The sequence below is a fragment of the Pseudochaenichthys georgianus genome, chromosome 8 (assembly GCF_902827115.2).
Source record: "Pseudochaenichthys georgianus chromosome 8, fPseGeo1.2, whole genome shotgun sequence".
Classification (NCBI taxonomy): Eukaryota; Metazoa; Chordata; class Actinopteri; order Perciformes; family Channichthyidae; genus Pseudochaenichthys; species Pseudochaenichthys georgianus.
In genome coordinates, this window is record NC_047510.2 from 21,077,759 (window position 1) to 21,099,259 (window position 21,501).

General features: G+C 43.3%; 1 protein-coding gene across 3 annotated transcripts in view; it reads left to right on the plus strand.

Moving 5' to 3' along the window:
• Nucleotides 1–15,676, plus strand: part of LOC117450937 (BAH and coiled-coil domain-containing protein 1) — a 68,633-nt gene extending 52,957 nt beyond the window's left edge. The window contains exons 12-29 of one of the 3 annotated variants that reach the window (XM_071204036.1): nucleotides 480–649; nucleotides 762–898; nucleotides 1,112–1,225; nucleotides 4,151–4,265; nucleotides 4,565–4,799; nucleotides 4,922–5,107; nucleotides 6,058–6,231; nucleotides 6,366–6,649; nucleotides 6,795–6,872; nucleotides 7,336–7,465; nucleotides 7,563–7,677; nucleotides 8,264–8,339; nucleotides 11,018–11,126; nucleotides 11,236–11,352; nucleotides 11,450–11,611; nucleotides 11,750–13,011; nucleotides 13,161–13,397; nucleotides 13,513–15,676. In XM_071204036.1, coding sequence (XP_071060137.1) covers nucleotides 480–649; nucleotides 762–898; nucleotides 1,112–1,225; nucleotides 4,151–4,265; nucleotides 4,565–4,799; nucleotides 4,922–5,107; nucleotides 6,058–6,231; nucleotides 6,366–6,649; nucleotides 6,795–6,872; nucleotides 7,336–7,465; nucleotides 7,563–7,677; nucleotides 8,264–8,339; nucleotides 11,018–11,126; nucleotides 11,236–11,352; nucleotides 11,450–11,611; nucleotides 11,750–13,011; nucleotides 13,161–13,397; nucleotides 13,513–13,722 — 3,911 coding nt within the window. In that variant the 3' untranslated portion in view covers nucleotides 13,723–15,676. The remainder of the gene's footprint in view (nucleotides 1–479; nucleotides 650–761; nucleotides 899–1,111; nucleotides 1,226–4,150; nucleotides 4,266–4,564; nucleotides 4,800–4,921; nucleotides 5,108–6,057; nucleotides 6,232–6,365; nucleotides 6,650–6,794; nucleotides 6,873–7,335; nucleotides 7,466–7,562; nucleotides 7,678–8,263; nucleotides 8,340–11,017; nucleotides 11,127–11,235; nucleotides 11,353–11,449; nucleotides 11,612–11,749; nucleotides 13,012–13,160; nucleotides 13,398–13,512) is intronic. The other 2 variants (XM_071204038.1, XM_071204037.1) reach the window with 2 other exon arrangements.
• The last annotated feature ends 5,825 nt before the right edge of the window (nucleotides 15,677–21,501 follow it).

Consider the following 21,501-nt stretch of genomic DNA (forward strand, 5'->3'; position numbering starts at 1 on the left):
CAAAACAAGCACTAAAACAAGTGGAAAGGATGATAATTATTATTTATAGATGGAAATATTCTAGATAGTGTTACTAGTGTTACTACACAAACAAAATGTCATATTCTTTCTTTGTCACAACACTGCAACTCCTCATATTCGGCCTTTATCTTAGTCCATAATGGCAGTCCAGTCAGTTCCATAGGTGGATAGGAATATACAGGAGCTTGGCCCAGATGGTCTTTGACATAGTGGCATCCGGTTACTCCACATTGATTCAACCTCGTAAACAATATGCCCCCGGTTCCTCATTCTGGTTTATTGCACAATTTCTTTCTTTCTCACCATTTATCCGCCATATCACAAGCGACATCTTTAATGCCACATTTCTTTACTTAGACATTTAGGCACATTTTAAGGCTTTGTTCAAATATCTCTTCTTAAAATCAAGCATGGATTGACACAATATGACCCAAACAATAATTTTGTTCCCGTTACAGATGATGAGCTGCTGATGTTTGACCTCCAGAGCCTTGCTACCCTGGCCACTGCCCGTGCTCTGGAGATGGGCTCTGAGGAAGGCAATACTTGTGGTTCAGGGCGACACTTCCCCGCCCGCAGGATCCTCAATTTACGTAGGAAATGCAGCTGGACACCTCGCAATGAACCAGTAAGATCCCGGTGTTGACGCCTTGAATTGGAATGCCCCTATCAAGTTGAAATGTCTTTGATTTTAGGATGTTTTTAATATTAAAAATAACCATAAATGATGTGCCCCTCAGGTGTGCCCGGCCAAAGGTAGCATGGAAACAATAGACGGTCCTGAACTTGCAATGCGTGTGAAGTTGGCTGAGCTACAGCGGCGCTACAAAGAGAAGCAAAAGGAGCTGGCCAAACTTCAGAGGAAGCACGATCATCAGTGAGTGTGGCTCTATCCTCCTTACTAATGCCCGCCCTTTGCATTCAGAGATTTCAAAAGTAATCCAAACTTTAAAAATCAACTGTCCTCAAGTATCAGATGATACTTTTTTATTAATTATTTGCTGCACCATCATTTTGAGTTAAGATATGTTTTTGTATCCCAGACTTTGTCTCTCTTTCCCTCACTGTTTAAATCTGTGTTTGCAAGCAGGAAAGAGGAAACACCCCGAAGCCCAGCCAGACGGGGACCGGGACGGCCAAGGAAGCGGAAACCTACCCTCACCTCAGGTCCAGTGTCCTCATCCGAGGGCCAAAGAAAAGTCAAGTAAGTATCACAAGCCCATCTACGCTGGCTGGCTATAATCCAATCTTGCCTGAAAAACCCCTCAGTGTCTCTGGAGTACAGGGACCGCCTCTCATTGGCACAAACAGGAAATGGGAGAACACACAGCTGAACCATTCAAGGAAGTCCCCATGTATAGTCTAGCCAACACAGGAGTTAATTGTATTACAGCAGAGGTGTCATTCGTGGGTTTATCTGCTAGTACAGAATGTTTATATGTGCTTGATATATGGACTACACATACCTAGACTGCTCACAAGTCTCATTAGGCTTCAACCCAGCTAATCTTCAACCTATGTGGCAGGACTGTAGAGCATGTTGAGCTTAGCTAGGCAGGGGGGCTGCTGGGGGAGGGGGGGGGCTCAGTGACAGGCAGAGGATGTAATTAGAGTACTGTGAATTCTCCTGTAATCTTTCCCAGCAGCAGGAATGTGACACACACCACTGCCATAACCGCCCCACGCGGTCACCAGGGGGCCAAAGGATAACATGATGGTCAGACAGTCCAGGCACTCGGTGATAAGCTGACATTTAGAGCTCAAATGCTATGTATGCGCGTATAAGGAAAAAAACAATTAGTGGAATACAGTGAGCAGAGCAACGGAAAAAAAAGAAAGACAGATAAAGCCATACTGATTGCAAGGATGATATTCAAGGAAAAAGAACCCTGCTATTTCTCAAAATTGCTTGATGAAGTTTTAGCTATTTAAAAAAAAAGGGGTATTAGTGCTATTTGGTGGATGTGATAAACAAAAAGGGAGGGGATAAAGATTTCCTGTGCGGCTTCAATTAGCCTTGTCATCAGGGGTTTGAAAGGCTTAGAGCACTAAATGTCACCTCGCAGCATTCCCTCTCTCTCCATCTTCCCCCTCCTCTTCCTTTGCTGTGGTTTCTGGGCAACAGTCCACCATGTTCCCAGCTGCCCCTTTGCGGTGTCACCTCCACTCTCCTTCCATCCATATACCCCTGCCCCCTCGCCAGGCCAGCACTGATCCGAGTACAGACACTGATGCTGGGTGACAATGACACCAAAATGAAAGGGTAAGGGCCAGGGCCCTGCAGCAAAGTACAGTGGGGGGAGGGAGGGAGGGGGGGCCGACAGGAGGTTTGTGTGGTGTTTTGCAGACCACAATAAAGCCACAGCAGAGGCACCTTTTTTTGAGGCAGCCAGGCCGTTCACCCTTTTGTTGTGTGTGTGTGTGTGTGTGTGTGTGTGTGTGTGTGTGTGTGTGTGTGTGTGTGTGTGTGTGTGTGTGTGTGTGTGTGTGGGTGTGTGTGTGTGTGTGTGTGTGTGTGTGTGTGTGTGTGTGTGTGTGTGTGTGTGTGTGTGTGTGTGTGTGTGTGTGTGCGTGTGCGTGTGTGTGCGTGTGTGTGTGTGTGTGTGTGTGTGTGTGTGTGTGTGTGTGTGTGTGTGTGTGTGTGTGTGTGTGTGTGTGTACAATGCAGAGGAGAATGACATGACACATCTGAACAAGGGAGAGGCAGACAGGGGACTGATTAGCCCCTTGTTGCTTACATGGCAGGGTTATGTAAAAGCATGTACTGCACATGCCACTCATGCCGCTACAAGATACTGATGCTTGGGTGCTGTAACGGGGGTCAGTGGGTCAGTGGGTAACAGCCCACCCGTTAAGCGTCTCCCGACTTATTTAGCTTGAACCACAGGAAGTGTGTGTGTGTGTGTGTGTGTGTGTTTTAGTGAGCGATAACTCCAAACCCTCCCTGCTCGCACATTCTTTGCATCTGCACAATTAGATATGGATGCAACGGTGTGCTCATAGGCATTAATGCAGGGATTGTTTGTTTTTGTGGGTGCCTGTTACTCCTGTGTGGTAGAGCCCTGGCATCCTTTGTGGGGCTGCTTTGATTGGGGGGGAAGGCTGGAAAGAACTGCTGCTATCCAGCAAACCCTGCTAATCAATTCTGTTTAATTAGTCACTGTACGCTCAGCCCCCCGCCGAGGGGAGGGACTCTGTCATATTGTGTTTGTCAGCAGCGGAAGGCAAGCCGTGGCGGGATCTGCCTCACTGACAACTCACACTTCACTGACGCCTCTGACGCTCTCCCGCCCTTCAGTGGGCAGACGGTCCCACTGCCCGACAAACGCCTGCATTTTGTTATAGATGCACGCTGACAGACACTTTTGATTTTAAACAAAATTGAGTTTAAATTCGTTGTTCAGATAAACACTTAAGCACACATTTGGTTCCAAACAATGTGCAGTTACAGAATTGTATAAATATGCAACAAAGAACAAACATGAAATGTTAAATGCGCTTTATTTATCTACTTCACATTTAAACCCCGCCTACTCGATACATGTGACTGATTTCCTCGGCTGCACACACACGAGGAGAGGGGAAGTTAATCTTTTGTTTGAGCATGGCATGGCTCACGTCGGTGTGGTCTATGGGCAGGCTTCCAGAGGGAAAATTCAAGGGCATTTGGAGTGGTTGGCCTGTGATGCTGCTCAGCGCAGGGGAAGGAGTGTGCCACAGTGATATGAAAATGCAACTGGAGAGCTATGATATTCACTGAGAACAATAGAGCCGCATACAAATGCAATGCCTTCCAACCATTCAGCGCATCTTTCAAAGCAATGCAGTGCTTCACAAGCTGCACAGACACTCCCCAGATGAAGCGTTAAGGCTTCTTATGCCACACTGCCCTCGAACAATCCCAGGTTCCTTGTTAGATCACAATTTCTTCAAGTGTATGGTTCAGACACTGGGCTCTCCATGTCCTTTTTTGTCATGCTGTTCATCAGACAGAGAAAGGAGACTTATTAGATCCCAGAGAGAGGTGACTCAACTCCGTTTCCCCCTGTGATGTCCTACCCCCTCTTTTTCTTTCAAACCACCGCCGTTCTTTTTCTAATGAATGCTTCTCCCTTGTTTTGACTGGCAGGTCGATTGGGGCGGGGCTTGCCCTGTCGCCTGAGGACCTAGGAGGGGGCGGAGACAGCCAGAGAAGGAAGAAGAGGCTGTCCAGTCAAGGCTTTGAGCACCTCAGCAGCACACAGGTCAGCATCCCCTTGTCCTCCTCCGTTTGCCCTTTATGCAACATGAAATTAAAGAGACCACTCTTTGTTTCTTTGCTTTTGATATATTATTTTGTTGCACACTATTCCTGATGAGTTGCTACCCTCAGGAGTAAAATCCTCTGCTCTCGGTCTTAATATCTCTTTCATTGGAGCTTCTCCTGTTCCTTGTTCTTCCCTGTGTGTGAACAAATGAGAGCCTTCTCCCTCTGATGTTCGGATGCTTTTGCAGCTGCTGTGACCAGGAGTGTAACTGGCTTTCTCATCTCTCTCTGTTGCAGCAGATAAAAGCACAGGGCTGCAGAAAAAGCAGTCTTCACAGAATTCTCAGCTCCAAGCTGGCCGATGATGTGACTCAGCTCAAACAGAAAGCCCAGGGTAAAAAATTGCTCTCAGGGACGGGCTCTAGGGACAAGGAGGTTTCGCCGTGCAACTCCAACCCCAAGCATGGACACAGAAGCCAGGGCTCAAGCAAACCTGAGTTCAGGCGAGAGTCTGGGGGACAAAGTGACACAGGTAGATGCTGCCAGACAATAGTAATGATTGTACCTCATACCGTTTGGTTTTAATAGCACAGTGCAGTATTTTATTTTCATTCTTAACCTAGATATGTAATTGGTTTTTGCAATTTTTCTCAGCAGCCAGTGTGGACAGTGGCCCCCAAGATATCTGGTCTGGACTAGTGCACCGTGGACATAAAAAGGGATCCACCACCCCGACACAGGGCTCCTCCCGTCCCAGAGCAAGGAATCTCCGTGGCCAGAGGCAGGAGGCAATGGAAGAGGGGGAGAGCTCCCCGGCAGAAAGTGACTCCTCTGATCAAGGTGAGGCAGACACTACTGAGAGCTACTTATGAGACAAATACTGTGATGGTAAATCAAACTAACCACAGCAAATGAATAGGGCTCAGTTATAAAACATTGTCCCCTTATAGTAACAAATACTGGGTGGGTTTCCTGTTCTTGACCATTTTTGGTGGCAAGTTTAACTGTGTAAACACACACACACACACACACACACACACACACACACACACACACACACACACACACACACACACACACACACACACACACACACACAACTGGGTTCTACACTCCCACAAACAGACAATTGAAGGGAATTGAGGACCTCTGATCGGCTAGTTATGGAAGTGTATAATAGAATAGATGAAAAAAGAAATGCTACCGAAAATATATAAGCAATGGCTGCAGTGCTTAAAGGACATTTGACAAGTTAAAAATAAAGCAACAACTACTAAGATATTGTTATTATTACGGAAACATTGGGAAAAAAACACCCTATAAAATCCAGCAGGCCTTTTGTCAATTTGTTAATCCCTTTGAAGGCAACACGAGTTGATTAAATAGGTGTTGATAAATGTTTTGTAACGGACAGGGATTTGGTGGACATTCGACACCTCAGCGATCGCCGTGTTTGCTGTTCTGGGCTCGATGTGCGGCCGCAGCTGTGGACAATTGCCTGTAAGATGCTTTGACAGCCCTAGAGACTAGCAGCATGAGTCAAAGAGCTGCTTGAAAACATGCACATTAGCTCTGTGACATGTGGGTTCACATCATAAAATAGCACTGAGGGGAAAACACTTCATTCATCATTCCTATGAAGAGTTAAGAGAGGATATTGAATTCTAATGAAGTGCCAGTGAATACTTGCTGCTAATGACGTAAAGAGATGGATTTGAGAAGCCATGTTAGTTTATAAAACCAACTTCATAGTAGAATCCTAATGCTGTATTGTTTGCTATCTCCATTAGACGATGAAGAAGAGGAAGGCAGTTATGATACTGACCATGCTCAAGACTACAGGATCCAACACCCCAGAGAGGTCACCTCTAGCTCCTGCATGACAGGTCCGAGTCCATCATCTGTTGTGAAACTAGAGGCCAACCAGAAAGCCAGGAACAAAAAACAAAGACAGGAGCTTTACGGTAAGACTGTCCTTTGAAACTGATTCATGAGTCAACAAAGCTGCCCCACATCTTCGTGGGAAGCGTCTGTTCCGTGTTTCTCCCGCTGGCTTTTAGGCTTCGTCTAAATCTGTTTCTCTAATTGAACTTCACAGGATCCCAGAGTCTGTCTGGAGCAGAAGGTGAAGTCAAAATAAGGAAGAAGACGCCTCGTAGGATAGGCCTGTCCCCTGCAGTCAAAAACCGGCATGAAGACCATCGGCCTGAAGGGGTCAGAAAGCCATGTGGGCCCAGGTCTAAGGAGCCTCGGTGGGGCAGCCTCGGGACCAGAGGCAACCGCTACCGAAGGGGCATGGGCCTGGCCACCTTCACCACCACCAGTGAGAGGCTAAAGAGGGCGACCCGCAAAAGCACAATGTTGAGAGGAGCCATCAATAAGGTCAGTAGAAAGCATTTGGATATGTAAATGTTACATCATAAACATCTACTCAAAATGACTTTCATTGTATAACAATTCTGCACATAAATTACTGGGACTATAGTGGTGATATTTAACAATTCACCTTGTCCGTTCTCATTAACAGAGAAGAAATTGCTGGTCGGTTGGGGCAACATCTTCACAGACTGAAGACAGCAAGGGACGAATAACCAAGGAGCAGAAGGTACTAGAACCGGAGAATACTAAAAGCACTCAATCCTCACTCAACAAGGAACAAGCAAACCACCAAACAGAATCCTATTCTCAAAGACTCCTACATTCTATTAAAAATGCTGGTGATGTCTTACTGTCCCAGTTTTCTCACCCTGAGGATGGTTACTGTAGAACTATTAAAAGTACATCGCACATAGCCCAACCTCCTGCTGAGTAATCTTAGGGGAGAATAGGAGAAGAGATGTGAGAAGGGGGGGCGGCTAACACTTTTTGCTGTGACAGTGTAAAAAAAGGCTACTGATAGGAGATAGTAGAGGCGCTGTGGAGCCCCCTGCGGTTAATTGCTACTTTGAGTACCATGCTAAACAATTTCTTCTTTTTTTTCCTATCACACTATCCATTGCCACTTTTATTTTGTCTCCATTCCTAAATCCATGTATTCTTCTGTGTATCCCTTCTGTTGTACTTTACAGCCAAAGGGGCGAGCAGTGAGTCTGCTGCTGGAGAGCTTTGCGGCCGATGAGGGCTTTCAGATGGATGGCAGCAGCTTCTCAGAAGAAGAGGAGGACAGCAGCTGCTCTTACAGCAAAAAATGCCCAGAAGGCAAGAGATTACACAGGACATCTTGCAACAGTGTTTGAAGCTAGTTTCAGTGATGTGGTGAATTATTAAATGCAATGTTTGCCTTTTGCTTATACAGTTCCCAACTGTGTCCTGACCAAAGAGCTCTTGACTGATGGACTGAAGGTGCTGATCTGCAAAGAGGATGAGCTACTATACGCTGCAAGGATCCACACACTGGATCTCCCAGACATGTAAGCACACATTTGAAGTTCATGCGATAAAGCAGGGTTCTAACACACCTCATTTACATAATCGTAATCATGTTCTTCTATTCATTTAAGGAGGTTGTTGAGGTTGAAATCACAATAATTATATAATTAAAGGGGCAGTTTATGTCAAAGTCAAACTAATAATATTACTTATTGTGCTATATATCAATCTGGAAGGTTTCGATGTGAGATGGCAAGTGTTGGAGATATTGGCAATACAAATGTCTGCCTTCTCTTGAATATAATGAAACTATACTGAAGTCAGGCCTACAAGGTGTAATGGGTAAGGCTCTTTAAGGATAAAGGAAAGAGGAATTTAGCATGATGGGACTAGAAATGTCCACCAGTATCCAAGTTAGCCTATTTTGTATCCATCTTAATGTCATTCCTTAGCTTAAAGACGCCATCCATACCTAACTGAGTGTTTATTTGGTTCTCCTGGCTTAGGCAGCAGAACGATGTTTTAACAACAGCTGAGTAGGAGTCACATATGACATGTGAGCAAGGCAAGCATAATACAAGCATCTGAAAATATATTTTTCTCCCTCTGTTGTGCTTTATTCTCTAGCTTTAGCATTGTTATCTACGGTGAAAGAGGAAACCGCCCAAGAATCTATTCATTGGAGCAGCTGCTACAGGAAGTTGTAAGTTCACCCTGCTGCACAAAACACTCTTTGCTACAGGAAACACCATCACTCGTTTGGTCTCCTTGGTCACTCAACACTTCTATTTCTCCTAAACATCCTTCTCAACCGCCGCAATCCTTCATAGCCTTTCAGCCTCTCTGTAGCTCTGCTGGTCCTTTAGTTTTCAATCTGTAAACCTCCCTTGACAGCCTCTCAGGGTCATTGAGGCCATTCAAACCCTGTAAATGTATATGAACATATGTGAGACAGGATCTTTAGGTTTGTGAGTGTGTGTGGATGAGATAATCCTACAAACACCTGGATCCACTCACATTTGAAATGAAATAACTTAACATCTCATTGCTGCTTGAGTAAAATAGTTGTTTACTTTAGAGGATCAGATCAATACAAACAAAATGGCGTTTAAAGAGGGTTAGGGTTGCTAATGATGACTGGAAATGATCCAATAGTGTAGAGCTATCCAACTTTCAAACATAATCTATATTTCACGATAAAATTGTTCACCCGTTTTAGTTTCTTTTTCAGTTGCAGCTGGTGTGGTTTTGATTTTTCTTTCCCTAAACCACAAGATCGTTAGGATCTGTAATTCTCACTCAAATTAAGATACAATTTCAGTTTACGCAAGTCATTCATGAAATGAGACAATTACATACTGTAGAAACCGCATATCAGTCTTGGCTGGTGTACATTTGCATTTAGGTAACATGTGCTTCTTGGTGTGCTTTGTAACCGGGATAAAGTTATAGTGTTTACTTCAGCAGATGACCTTTGTCCTATTTTGTGGAGGATGCTGGTCATCATGCGCTAATACAGTAGCAGCTAGGTCCCCTAAAGCAAATACGTCATACCCATATCTTCTCCAACTGTGGACATAAGTCTTCACTATTGCCAAACAGGGCACAGGACGTGGTGTTTGCACACAATAGAGTAAGTAGAGCAGAGTTTGACTTTGCAACATTGTTCCTTAGATTAATAACTGTTGCCGTCACTCTAAATGGGGGAAAGGAAAAGCAGCAAGGCATGGTAACATGAATTATAAGTGAGCTGCTTCTTTTTTAATCAAATGACTGGCAACACTTTCTCCTTTAAACCCTTGAAGAATTACTAGCCATAATGTTAAAGGTGGGGTAGGTAAGTTTCAGAAACCGGCTCGAGATACACTTTTTGTTATATTCCATGGAATGCTCTTAACATCCTGATAGCAATGAATATCTTAAGTGCTTTGACAAAAAATCCATAAAAAAACGTCATCTGTGGAAGCCGTAATACTGTAAAAAGCACGACCAATCGGCTAAACGGACAGGCCTACCTGCCTGTCAGCCTTCCATCGGGGCACAAACTTATCTCGTGCCCTCATTGGTCATGTGCGCGTTCGTGTGTGTTGGAGGAGGGGCTCTGTAAGGAAGTGGCAGATTTTCTCCGGTTGTGTATTTTCAAATTCTAGCGATCTCGAGCCGGTTTCTCAAACTTACCTACCCCACCTTTAATGTTTTGAGTCAAAGCAGGATAAAATGTTATGTAATTATTGCCAGGAAATGTTAAAACCTGGCATTTTTAACTCTCTTGTAACACTTGCTCAAAATAACCAGATTAATTAATTACTTGCAAATGATTCAATTACTTTCTTAAACAAACTTTTGTACAGTATTAAGTTTTTGTTTATTTTCAGTATAAATTCAAGAGCACTCGAAATAAATCTACAGTTATATCTCCCGAATGGCCAAGCACTATTGTAACTGTCGTCAAGAAGTTAGATACTAACTAAGCACTTACTAACAAAGCACTTATAAACCAACAAAGGACTGGCTTATCTAAAGCCTGTTGAGTATCACTTCAAATGTTTTAGCTCTATGAAACCTAATGTTTGCATATGATTCTGTTTTCTTCAAGTTTGTATCTTCTTGGTCGAATGCACTTTGGATAAAGTGTCAGCTAAATGAACTGTAATGTAAAAAAGATCAGTTTTCATCAGGTGCCTGTTGTTGGAGGACCACACATATTAGTCCATTTAGTATTTGACCACTTGCCTCCTCTGTCTCTCATCCATGTAAGCTGGCTCATACCAATTCTCCCAGCAGCTTCACACAAAGCACTTCTGGCAACTTATTTAAACACTCATTAGATAGCAGCTGGTCCTAATTATGCCATACTTCCACTTTCTTGTCTTTTAAATTAGTCCCAAAGCCATTTATTTGACTCTGACACCAATGCCCCGATTTCCACCGTGCTCCTTCACCCTCCCCCATGCACACACACTCTAAACACACCCACATCCACACCTCATCAGTCAAAGGGTCCCTCGCCATGGCAACAGTAAATGAAAGCAACCTGAAAGAGCCCCCAGTGAGTGGCGGATGCTGGGGCTGCCTGCATTGTTGGAGGGAGGATCTGGCAACCTGCAATCACAAGCCCTCTATTCAGACCCTCTTTAGTATTACTCAGCAAGTCAGGATTTACTGCATCATGGCTTCCGTTCCTTTCAGCCCTGACTGGCACATTGGCATGAGATAAGTGCCGCTTGGTAATGTGGCACAGTGGCTGCCCATGCACAATGCTCGAAGGCTCTCTCACTGTTTGTAAGTGAGTGTGTTGTGCATGCATGTCTGTCTGTCTGTCTGTGTGCGATTGTGTGTGGGCTGTAATGAATCCTAATTATGTTTTGGTCTTGCCTTCAGGTGCTGGATGTGCGGCCAGAGTCGGAGGCTATACTCAATGAAGGAACCAGGGTGTGTGCTTTCTGGAGCGAACGTTCACGCTGCTTATACCCAGGTTACGTTCGCAGAGGTGAGACAACAGCTCTTTCTATATCCGTTTGTCCCGTGTGACCTATGTATCTTAAACTATATATTCAGTTGTATGTTTAAACAACATGTTGTGCTCTTGTCTCTTGCAGGTGCTTCATCTGATGAAGGGAAGCAAGGAGGAGTGATGGTAGAGTTTGATGATGGAGACAGAGCGAAGATTTCTCTCCCAAACATCCGCCTGCTACCTCCAGGATACCAGATTCGCTGTAGGTGTCTCCTATTCTGTGGAAGTCCCCTTCCATGCTACACTCTATTGTCTACCTGAAAGTCAATGTTAATAAGCGTCTACCTCTTGTTCATCAGGTGGCGAGTCATCCCCTGCCCTGCATATACCCAGTGAGAAAACAGTCAGGAGGAGTTCCAGTCTGGAGCAGGCCCCTTTCAGTGGCAGACCTTCAGACCGATTCAACATCATCAACACTTTAACAAATAGCCAAACTTTAACTGTCCACAAAAGAAGACCTGGTAAGAATAATACCCCGCAACTCTTAAATGCACCTTAAATTCCCTCATAGTGTATATGGGGTAGCATTGTTCTTTTATGGCTGCAGTATTACATCAAATGAAATATTTCTCTAAAGTATTACATTGTGTTCACTCTAGGGAGGCCAAAGGGTTCTGGTAAAAAACAAAAGCAGCAGCAACAGCAGGCTGAGAATGCCAATAAAAGTCCTTCACCTTTCTTGGGTTGGCCTTCGTTGAGCAACAACAGGAAGCGGTCGTCGGACAACCTATTTCAGCTTAATGGGACACCCAGGAAGGTCTTAAGAGGGACAGAAGATGACTTCTTTCCCCTGTCTAGGACCCAGCCAATGTCCTCCACCCCAGCCAAAGGCCTTTTCAGCAGCAGCTCTTTTGAGGTGGACTCTTTCAGCAGCATTGCAAATGGCTACTCCTCTTTTTGTACTCAGTCTTCAGGGTCAGGTCCAGGTTTATCTCAGGGCCCAAGAAGTGGGCTGTATGCCCAGAAGCACAGGCAGGATGACCTTGTAGTTCCAAGGAGCAGAAAGTCTGGACAAGAGTTCTTAGTCAAGTTAGATCATGAGGGAGTGACCTCGCCTAAGACAAAGAATAGCAAAGCTCTAATGTTGCAAGCTGGATCTTCAAGTGTGAGTGGTATGCCCAGGACAGAGTCGTACTCTCACCCAGTGCTGCTGGTTAAAGACAACAAAAAGGGTAGTGCCTCCAAAGTAGAACTCCTCCTGAAAGAAACCACACCTCAAAGAAAGCCCTCTTATTCTCTGCGTATGGATGAATATGGCGACCTGGGTTTCAGCTCTCACAGAGAGTGTCACAGCTCATACTCTGATCTGGATGATGATGACGATGATGAAGATGATGAGGAGGAAGAGAGGAGGAGGGCTGCAGTAGCTGCAGCCTCAGGGGGACTAAGGACGGCTGGCCGCTTCCTGTCTCGCCTCTCTGTCTCCTCGTCGTCTTCTGGTTCTTCAAGCTCCTCTTCTTCAGGCTCTCTCTCTAGTTCCAGCCTGTGTTCCTCTGACAATGATTCCTCCTACAGCTCAGAGGATGAGGACAGTTCTACATTGATGCTTCAGAGTTGTCTAACTTCCCACCGGGGGCTTCTACAACCCTCTGAACCCTCAACTTCTTCAAGGCCACACTCGCACTCCTTTGTGGCCAAAGCTGTGGCTGTTTCTAATGTCAAAGGAGGCCCCCCGGACCAGGTCTCCAACAGCAAGTCCCTAAAGAGGAAAGAAAGCTCCAGCTCCACCTCTAAATCATCAAAGGATTTTGTAAAGAAACCTAGGGTGCTTCCAGAGGAAACGTCCTTTGTTCCAAGGCCCAAGATGTCTTCGTGCCTTGCAGGACGACCAATGTGGAGGTGGTCAGGAAATCCTACACAGGTAGGAATAGTTCGCCCATTCTTCTACTGCATGATTTTAGCAAAGATATATCCGCTTTTCTTTCATAATATCTTCCAATACTAAATCATTAGGTCAAGAGACATATTCATCGTCAAACAATATGTGTTAATACGTCTTGTTTTCCACAGCGGCGAGGTCTAAAGGGCAAGGCGAGGAAGCTTTTTTACAAGGCCATTGTGAGAGGCAGAGACACAGTAAGTGTGGGTGACTGTGCTGTGTTCCTCTCCGCTGGACGTCCCAACCTCCCATATGTAGGTCAAATTGAGAACTTGTGGGAATCTTGGACCTCTAACATGGTGGTCAAAGTCAAATGGTTCTACCACCCTGAAGAAACCAAGCTTGGCAAGCGGCATCGAGATGGCAAGGTGAGCCGCTATGGAGGATAACATTTTACGGAGACTGTTAGTTATTTGTTAGAATTACATTCTTTCTCTGTTGGTTCATAAACAATACAACTTACCCTGTGCTTTCCCTCTACAGCATGCCCTGTACCAGTCGTGTCATGAGGATGAGAATGACGTCCAGACAATCTCTCATAAGTGCCAGGTAGTGAGCAGGAAGGAGTATGAGTGTCTGACTCACAATCAGAAGCCGAACAGTACCTTCCCAGACCTTTACTACCTGGCTGGGACGTACGATCCCACCGCTGGTCAATTGGTAACTACTGAAGGAGTTTCAATCCTGTGCTGAACCTCCATGAGGACACTACTGAAGGACTCCTTTGGAGGGAGGATATAAGTCCATGACTCTACCAACAAGACCATCCAGTCTGCGAAGACAACAAGTATTTCTTGGGTATGCCTTGTGGACCCATGAAAAAGAATATCAGCACCAAAGCAGGGCTGTTTGAGGTTACACACTGGAGTCTATTGACCTCTAACCTCTTCTTGGAAGTGAAGGGCTTGTCAATAACTGGTTTAACCTTTCATGAAGAATAGAATAAAGTCTGGGTATTCCTGGACATAACAAAATTCAATATGTAAGGTTTTTTTTTATCATCGAACTAATGTCTTTTTAATGGTTCTATGTGATAGACAGCTTCATACATGGTTTTAGGACTCATGTTTCTAGCTCCTATCATGTGTAACCAAAGGAGAGCTGAGAGTGCATTGAACTGTGAAAGTATCGTGAGGCTGAGTAGTCTCTGTGGACCAATTCTTAAAAAGGTAGCCTTACCTAAGGGAATGGAAACAAAAATGAGGCATGGGGCTTTACCTAGACCTCTTCATTCCAGGGAAGTTGAAAACATGTAAAGGATGTAAAGTTGATGTCTGTAAATATTTAGAATTGTTCCTAATCAAGCCATACACTTCAGTACCTCTCGCCTGTCTTAACTGTTCAGGTGTACATTGTATAGGTCAATTATTGTATTGTTGTCTGTTGTCTATATGTATATAAAAGGTATTTTATATAGGAGTTTATTGTATATATGAGATGTATCTTTCCATGTTTGCGATTGATTTATTTTTATATGGGTGTAGAATACATTACGTTGTTTTTCCTTAGCTTTGGGAAGTCAAGATTGGAGATGTTAGTGTTGCACTGCATATGCCCTGCTGAGACAGACGGAGCACAAAGACAGAAGGATTTATTCTATAACAGGACAAGACTCACTTTCTGAGAGAGAGGGGTCATCCTGTTTATAAAAAAATAGGTCAAGTGGCTTTTTTCGTAAAAGTGTTCTGTTACTTTTCATTACTATTATGCTTTTTTTTAAAAACATTTTTATTTATGTACTTCTTGGTCATCATCACAAGGCAGATCCCACTGGACTGCAGTCACGGGTCAAAAATTATTTAAGATAAATGTTATGAGTATAATATTTTGACACAATATTTGTGTGTGATGAGTGTCCTGGCATCACTATAATCATGTCCACACAAATCAATTTAGAACAAGACCGGGTCTATTAGTGAAAATGTGTTGAATGAACACAGCTTGTCACATTACGACCTACCAAATACCAAAGTGTCTTTTAATATCTTTATTTCCTTTATTTCAATTTAACATAATGTCAAGCACCTGTATTGAACTCGAATCAGAAATCACTGGTAAATTATAGAATACTTGTCCTCCACTATGTGCGTATATATTGGCTTTGAATTGTGACAATGGTTTCTTGCACATGTACCTGCAGATTTGTGTCGTGCAAACATGCAGCAAAATGCCACCTGGGAATGTGACTATGAAGGTCAAGGTACTGACAAAGTAACATGTTGAGTACCGACGATGTGTTGGAATTAGTCTATTTTAGTTTCATCAGCCATCTGTGTCTATTTTGTACAGTGCACGCACATACTCAATGCTAACTGAAGGACAATCAGATTCACAAAGCAATGGACATAGAGTAGGTTCACTCAATCTGAAAATTACTTGTGTTTATTTAATTTGTGCCAAGTACATTTTGTCTATTTTTTGTCTTGTTTGATATGCAATCCTGAGTATTCTTTGTTGACAAAGTTTAATTTTATTCGCCAACATTTTATTTATTGTCATTGTTGCTGTTTGTTCATGCCAAGAGCGCTTTATAAGAATGTGACATTGTATTTCTTGATGTGATGTCGCATTTGCATTTCTTAAATAAAGCTGGTCTTGTAGAGGCCATCTAGTGAAAAGAAATAAAGCAACACTGGATCTTCTCATCCGCAAACCTCTGTGAATTAATTCTATTATTCTGGCTGTGTCCTCTTCATCTCACTGCACCTACCTTCTCCCATCAACATATGTATGTTAAACAGTTTTGTAATAACTAAGATATTGCCTTTGAAAGACTGAATCAAATGTGTTTTTTTTATCTAAATGGGACTTCTCGACACAAAATGATACCAAAGAGACTGTTTTTAAAGAACAGACCAACCTAGTGCTTTGGTACATTTGTCTCACAAATATCTAACAGGTTTGTTTTTTTAAGTAGGAATAAAACCCTTAGTACTTACCTATTAACAAAAATGGAGTAACTAGTTCAGACAGAGCTAGTTAGCTGATCAGTACCATTTGTTTTTAACAATCAACAGGAAGATGACTAATTAGGAGTATTTTGACTAACTTGCATTCATTCTTTTTTAATAACTTCTGCTGCCATTGCAGAAAAAAATAATAGTTAACCCTCACCTATCGCACAGCAGATTTCTCGGTTCACCATTCCCCAAACTCCACGTGTTCTGGTTTCTTATTACCACACATGCTAATGACAGCTCTTTACTCGTTGTGCATCAGTTATCTAATTTATATGTAGAGCATGAGCCAGGTTCTGTTCTCTATACCCCTGAGGGAGTTGTAATGTGCTCCCTTTAGGATTGTGAGGCTACTTATATTTTTGAGGCTACTTGGAATAATTTGTAAAGCACAAGACCCTTTTCTGACAAATTATTGTATTTGTTGCGATAAATCCTTTGATGTAAGTGTCTCTGGCTGAACTAAGTTTATATGAGATTTGAGTTCCTTAGTAAATAGAGACAGATCTGTCACAGCATCAAATAAAGCCTACTGGGTTTAGCTGCCAAGCTGTGTAAATAAGATGATGGCTGATTCAGAGATAGATGTGAACTTTTGTGATTCATGTGCCAGTTTTTTTATTTTATTTTTTATTTAAAATAACTGGTTCTTGTTGGTGTGTGATAGAAAACTGAGAAAAAGTCGCCCCTGAACATATCGGTCAGCGTTGAGTGTGTTGATGTTTTAAAATACTTGTACATTTGTAATTTCTGTATTTGTGCTGCATTTTTTTTTTACAAATGTATCGTATCGGATGAAGATTTTTTATAGATATAAAAATAAATACGATTACACAGAAAGGTAACAATTTATTTAAATTTGATATTTGTTTCTGATCAAAATAAAAAGGGATTTTTAGATGCGTTCTTCACATCGCCTTAATAAAGAATGGATGTAAAGGAGGGCGCTATCTAGTGGAAGAATAAGAATACTACATTTCATACAATAAGCTTTTACACTGAAAACAGCTTATTTGTGTAGTTTGACTTAAAGACACAGTGTAGTATTTCCATACTTCTTTGTCTACAATAGTGCAATTGCAATACAAACATCCTCCGTCCACAGCCTGGAGAAAAAGGTAAATGCCTCTTTCACACAACATCATCCCTAACCTAAAGCATTTGTACATTTGCATACTTGCTCATCAGCTTTGACGAAGCCAATCTCTGTAACCTGAATCACTGATATAACCACTGGCTGGGCCTAAAGGAGACACAATATGGGTCAGTGACCTTTCTCTGCAGGCCCAGGGATGTTTTTGTCCTGCATGGAGCCTGAGTACCACTCCCCCCTGCCCCCTAATGCCCAGACAGGGGCTAATGGGCACATCAGTCATCTCCAACAGCAGCCCAATGAACACAAACAGCTCTGTTTATGACCACAACCTTTTGTGTTGACGATGGCCACTGCCCCGTGTCGGAGCCATGGTCCTTCCTGCACCATCAGCATGGGGGCGGGAGGGACTCACCACCGCTGAAGATAGGGTTAAGGGTGGGTGGATGGGGGCCTTAAGGTTATTTTTATGCTTTGAGAAGGTTTTGCTTCATTACACCCCTTTACTAAGAGATACATAGTCAAGATAATATTCATCAGGGATCTAATGAGACAATTTCAGTTGCAGTGGACATTTTTTGACCGATTACATGCTTTGAATTATATCAAACATTCACTTTGCATGGGAACGATAAGGTCACTAAAACAAGTCAATGCCCCAAAATTCTTTATCGTTTTCCTCATTGCGACCAGATTTTTAAAGTCTACAACCTGCATTCTGTTACCTCTCACTTGACAGACTGCTCTGCCTGTCTTACTTTTCAGTGCCTGTCTGGTTCAGCTCGTCCAGCATCCAGTTGACTGTGTTGCTCAGTGTCAACAGGAGGAATGCTTTCCTGCACAAATATCTACACCTCATAAATGTCTCGCCCTCTGCTCGACCCTGTCTGGCCTCTGACTGTGAGGGGGTTGTTCAGGGGACAGACAGACTGGTGTGTGTGTGTGTGTGTGTGTGTGTGTCTGTGTGTGTGTGTGTGTGTGTGTGTGTGTGTGTGTGTGTGTGTGTGTGTGTGTGTGTGTGTGTGTGTGTGTGTGTGTGTGAGTGTGTGTGTGAGTGTGTGTGTGTGTGTGTGTGTGTGTGTGTGTGTGTGTGTGTGTGTGTGTGTGTGTGTGTGTGTGTGTGTGTGTGTGTGTGTGTGTGTGTGTGTGTGTGTGTGGGGCAGGAGGGTTGAGGTGAGGCCTTGGGTCTTAACAAGGTGTTGGGAGAAGAGAGCAGGACAAACAGATCATTCAGACGCTGACTGCTGCTTCTTCTCAAAGGGCAGTAAAGCCCTAAAGATCGTTTTTGAGAATATCAATTATGGAGCAGTTACGGCCAATGCATAATACCTCAACTATACTGCATGCCGAAGTAACACATTTATTTTATGGAGTAAAGCAATAAGTGCTGCCTCGGCGGGAAAAATATCTTTGATCGTGACATTTTGGACTCATACAAATATTGGAGAGAGGGGCTTTCAGATAAGTCTGAAATTAAGTGAATATAAAATGTGTAAATGCCAGTTTGGAAATATTTAGGTGCATTTGATGTTAAATAAGACCATCATGTTGTTTAGGGACAAATAGGAGACTTTACAATATTAAGTGCATAAGGTTTCCAAGAGCTTAAACTGTGCACATGTTTACAGCATGCTTAGTATGCTTTCAGAGGTGGCTTCAATGCTGTGCTAACTGCTGTTAGCAAATGCCTACACTTCCTCATAGGGATACATTGGACTAATACGTATACTCCTGTGTTGTAGACACATGTGCCAGCACACAGCCAAGTCACTAAGTGCTGTGTGCTGCTTGTCATGGCCCATATCCAGCCATGCCACCCCTAATCCAATTCTCTGTTGCTCATTATTGGTGGCTTGTAAAGATTCTGTATCAGCGATGCTAAAAGAGCTTTTCAAAGTATTACATGGGATTACGGTTGCTCCTCGCTACATATGTTGCTCAAAAACTCTGATGTAATATTGCCTCCCTGTTTACATGGCCCCGACACCATAACAAATAAATGACTCAATATCATAGTCTCTTTGGCCCTGTTATTTGTGGCTTAAAGTCTTGTCATCTTTTATACAAAAAAAACAGGAAAAAAAACACTTTTCATACTTTCCTTCTGTTGTGTGATACAGCTGTAGTGTTTCCATGACTAAATAAACGTAGAAAATTAAAATAAAGGAGATGTTCAGAAAGCGGAAATCACTGTGCGAGTATACATTTAAGGATTGTCCGCTTGCGGGTAATTTCCCAATGAGCGTTATAGTTTAAAAAGGGGAAACAAAGATCTAAAAGCCACACCATCTTCAGCTATCTCGGATATATTTAAACAGCGTGGCAGCAATCACAGCATACTAGTGTATATCTAGGGGATTGTCTCCGTTTTAAAAGGGTCACAAAATCAAAATATCTTATCTGCACCAACCATAATTGTGTACAAACCAAACTGAGCCTGCCTGCACGGTCAGTCAGAGGGTGTGGCGTCTTGCTCCAATCTCAACACCGGCATTAATCAAGGGCTGATCTCACAAGTATGGATGTCTTCCTTGTTTAAAACGATACTTTGCCAACAGCCACCGTTTTTTTCCTCACTGTCCACAGTACTCTATTGACCCAGCAGCAGGCAAAGTTACAGCCTGTCATAAAAGGGGTCAGGCGCCTTCTCGTTCTATCCCAGTTGTAAGTGCAGGACAGCTGGAAACGCTCTTTGTCTCATAAATAACAAAGAAAGGCATTTGCCCCCCTTAGGAAGGAGATCAGCTGTTAGCTCAATTAATCAGTTACAACCAAAATCTAATCAAATTAGGGCGTTGGGTTGATGACTAACCCACAGGTTAGTATTAAGACGTCAAATGCTTATAACTCAAATGATTATCCGTCTCATCAAAATAAAAATATTATGGCCAGGTATTATATGGGAACCTGAGGCTGGAGAAGAGCATCACTGTTTCTTTATTCCCCATTACACCCCCCATTCTTTCCACACCCTACTGTGTAGTGGTGTTTGTGCATTCCTGTGTCGACAACCTCTCCGTCTAGTTCTCTGGGGTGTTTACCCCCTTTCACAGTAGCAGCTCCCGCCATCCCATCTCTGTTTACATTGCTCTTCTCCTCTATTTACTCTGTGCTCCAGCGCCCTAGTGCACGGCGCTCCAAACAGCTGTTCCATTATGGGGAGAGCAGGCACTTCAACCACACAGCGCTGCCACACAGCTCTCTCTGACAGCCCACCATGGGCGCTACCATGATCACTGCCTGGCTCCGCTGGCACGCCTGCCATTGTGGCCGTAAAGCGCAGTCTCCTTTAATGCCACAGTGGCTTCTGGGCATAGAGTCAGCCAGAGCAACTGTCAGAGATTGTCTTCAAACCTCAAGACAAATTTGCCAACTTCAGCTTTTGATTAAATGCGTCTGTACAGGATGCAGTTCTGCGGTGAATTAAACAAGCAGCAATTATATCCAGATGATCTAGAATAAACGGCCACAAACATCTTGCACTGAAACAGAGCTTTTAGTTTGTCATTACAAATCATTCTGCATTTTTACCATTTCGGCACATTTTCTGTAAGTACCCCATATAAATCTTGCGTCTACATGACATCATCCATAGGTCCATTATCCCACAGAGCATGATGGTCTTTCCTCTGAAACGCTTTGCCTGGTTAGCTGTCAGGGAAAGAAAGACGGGTGTCTAACTGTTTCTTAGGATCATACTATACCATGAATCTCGACTGAATTATTTGTACCCTTTGCGTGTCCCTTTCCCTGCTGGTGTGCACAGCTGGTGCTGAGTCAGGAGGGATGAAGCCTGGAAGAAAGGCCACCAAGCATCCCCGTGCTCCCAGTAGACCGCTGCAGGGCCCTGTGGATATAGGGGCAGGAGGCCCTCCATTTATCACAATACAATATACCACTCGAGGCCAATAGAATATGCGCCTGTCTGTGTCATTACGCTCCTTCACGTGCATACAAGTGCTAATATGGACATCGGTATATCTTGTCTCTTCCTTTTTAAGTTTTGCCTGGACGCATGATTAGAGGTGTTTCACATAGCATTGCACACAGTCTTTCCTTAAATATGAATGATTATCAACCTTGGCAATACGTTAAAAGTCCCATGTTAAAATAACTGGTGAAATCGTTGAATGTGCAATTCAGACTTGAAGTATATGAATGACAAAATGACAGTTCATGTTGCTATTTTATCAGACAAGCGTCATAGGGTTAGAGATCCCACTCCCTTTTAATACCCTTTTACGCTCCGTTGTTTTTATTTGAATGTTTTCGATCTGATAGTGTAGATACAATTATTACTCCCATTACCCTGCATTTGTTCCGGAAACAAATACATATAGATATTCTTCAGGTGATACCGTAACCATGACGGCCTGTTTCTAATGGCCCATACCAATAATATTGTTGGATATTTGCGTGGAT